This window comes from Anopheles bellator, unplaced genomic scaffold, assembly GCF_943735745.2.
Source record: "Anopheles bellator unplaced genomic scaffold, idAnoBellAS_SP24_06.2 scaffold00503_ctg1, whole genome shotgun sequence".
Taxonomy (NCBI): Eukaryota; Metazoa; Arthropoda; class Insecta; order Diptera; family Culicidae; genus Anopheles; species Anopheles bellator.
The window spans coordinates 1-2,500 of record NW_026684628.1 but is presented as its reverse complement, the minus strand read 5'-3'; the positions used below and the strand labels follow the sequence as shown (position 1 = coordinate 2,500).

Here is a 2,500-nt window from a genome sequence, read left to right as displayed (position 1 = left end):
ATCTTCAAGACCCCCACTGGCCACCCGGAACACGAGTTCGACGACTTCATCCGCATGCCGCGCTGGTTCAACGGATCCGCGGACGTCAACATGGCGTACTCTCGGCTGGTCGATGCCAAGGTTGGCTTCATCACGCCCTTCGACCACCAGCGCTATGTCGCCGGATACCAGAAGAAGATGCAGGGTTACTTCCCCTTCAGCTTCGACTTTGGATTCGACTTCGAGAACAACGACTACGAAGTGAACGTGCAGCCGCTGGAACCCAAGGAGGACTTCCTGATGTTCCACCTGAGCTCGTGGCCGTACACCGGATACAAGGACATCACCGACCTGCGCCCGATGCCCGAGCAGTCGACCGTGCACGTTCTGCACGATCGTCGCCAGACCACCAAGTCCTTCGACTACGCCTTCGGCGAGCGCTTCTTCGGCGTTGCGTTCCGCTTCCAGGCCAAGTACGACAAGGACTTCTTCAACTTCGCCACCTTCATGAAGCATTACGAGCAGCAGGACTACTTCTCTGCCCTGGTCTATCCGTTCGCGTTTGAGACCTATCATTACCACCAGTTCAACCTGTACTACGATGCCCAGCGCACTTCCGTCAAGAACGTCAAGTTCCTGCTCCAGCACCGCCAGGCCGATTACGACCAGGACTTCCAGACCGCCGACGTGAAGCACCCGAAGGGCCGCCATGGATTCTCGGGATACTTCAACGAGTTCAACTACGCGCAACCCTTCGTCTACTACGCCGGCAGCCAGCGCCGCCAGGAGCAGTTCATGCGCAACGCCGGAGCCGGTATCCGCAACAGCGACGTCGATGTCTTCGACTTCGGAATCGTGTTCGAGGGCAAGCAGCAGAAGGGCGAGTTCGTGTTCACCACCGCCTATGCCGACAGTCCGGTTGACGAGAAGGAGCGCTTCCTGGCGTTCTTCTCCTACAGCCCGTACTTCTCGTCGAGCGCTTTCTACGAGTTCATTCCGTTCTCTGGCAAGCAGTTCCAGATGTGCTTCTCGGCCACCAACGAGTACCCGAACCTGCCCAAGCTGAACTTCCTGAACGTGCTGAACTTTGACAAGCTGGGAAGCATGAACTGGGAGCTGTCCTACGGCGAGAAGTGCCAGGGAGGATCCCACGTCTCGATGAAGGGCCAGCTGTCCCAGACCGACGACTACCGCCACTTCCTGCGCATCTCCGATGTCGGCCAGTACTGCAAGGAGCAGATGGACCGCGGATACTTCCAGCTGCCGGCGTGCCAGAACGCCACGCGCCAGGCCGGATACTTCGACCGCTACTCGTTCGACTTCGAGTACAAGGATGTGTCCGACTACGCCAAGAACTTCACCTACAAGTTCTTCGACTTTGCTCGCTACTTCAGCTTCCCGTACTTCACCGAGGACTACTTCTACCAGAGCAAGCACGACCAGTTCAAGTTCGACTTCCAGCTGGCGCCGTACGGTGATTACTTCAACGCTTCGTTCTACGGATTCGACCGCAGCTTCGCCATCGAGAACTACCCGATCTACAACGAATATGCTCGCTACTTCTTCGCCATCCACCCTGAGCTGGACTACTACGAGCGCATGCTGACCTACGCTTACCGCGGAAACTACAACCGTAAGTAGCGCCCAGCCCGGGCATCACCCTCCACATCCGGAACAGCTTCCGGTTTAACCCGCCTTTGCTTCTTCCCACAGCGTCCTGCGTTTTGTCCAACAAGTTCGTCAACACGTTCGATGGCAAGACCTACGAGTACGAGCTCGGAAGCTGCTGGCACGTTGTGCTGCACACGGTGAAGCCCGACTACTACTTCTACGCCGAGGACTCTCACTTCAAGAACTCGGACTACGAGTACAACTGGAAGAACGGCTTCAGCGAGGACGAGCAGTTCACCATCCTGGCGCGTCACGGCGAAGACAACCAGCTGTACCTGAAGGCTATCCTCGGACAGTACAAGCAGAACGACTACAACATCGACATCATCCCGAGCGGACAGGAGGTGCCGAGCGTCTACATCAACGGCAAGCCCCAGCAGATCCACGAGAAGTACGCCATCGAGATGTACACCAACGACGATGGTGGCGATCAGCCTCTGATCCGCGTCTACGCTCTCCCTGGTAACGAGCTGGAGATCAGCTTCCGCGACGACGACGTCAAGATCGTGTTCGACGGTTACCGCGCCCGCTTCTTCGCCGACCAATCGTACTTCAACAACTTCGTTGGCCTGTGCGGCACCAACAACGGAGAGGGAGAGGACGACTTCATCACCCCCGACCAGTGCGTCATGCGCAAGCCGGAATACTTTGCCGCCTCGTACGCTCTCGCTGGCATGAACTGCAGCGGACCGGCCCAGGCCTTCTACACCGAGTACCACCGCAAGGCCCAGGAGCACTGTGTCAAGCCCAAGTACTACTACGGAAACGTGATCAGCGAGCAGGAAGCTGGCCGCAACCGCTACAACTACTACTACAAGGACTTTGATCTTTCGGACTCGTCCTCGTCCTC

At 57.6% G+C, this 2,500-nt stretch overlaps 1 protein-coding gene across 1 annotated transcript in view; it reads left to right on the top strand.

The window, feature by feature from the left end:
• Positions 1 to 2,494, top strand: part of LOC131214309 (vitellogenin-A1-like) — a gene marked incomplete at its 3' end in the record, with an annotated part of 5,945 nt that extends 3,451 nt beyond the window's left edge. Inside the window, exons 2-3 of the mRNA XM_058208692.1 lie at positions 1 to 1,612; positions 1,693 to 2,494. The exon at positions 1 to 1,612 is cut by the window's left edge and continues 3,326 nt beyond it. Of these exons, the coding sequence (XP_058064675.1) occupies positions 1 to 1,612; positions 1,693 to 2,494 (2,414 nt within the window). The remainder of the gene's footprint in view (positions 1,613 to 1,692) is intronic.
• Positions 2,495 to 2,500: the final 6 nt, after the last annotated feature.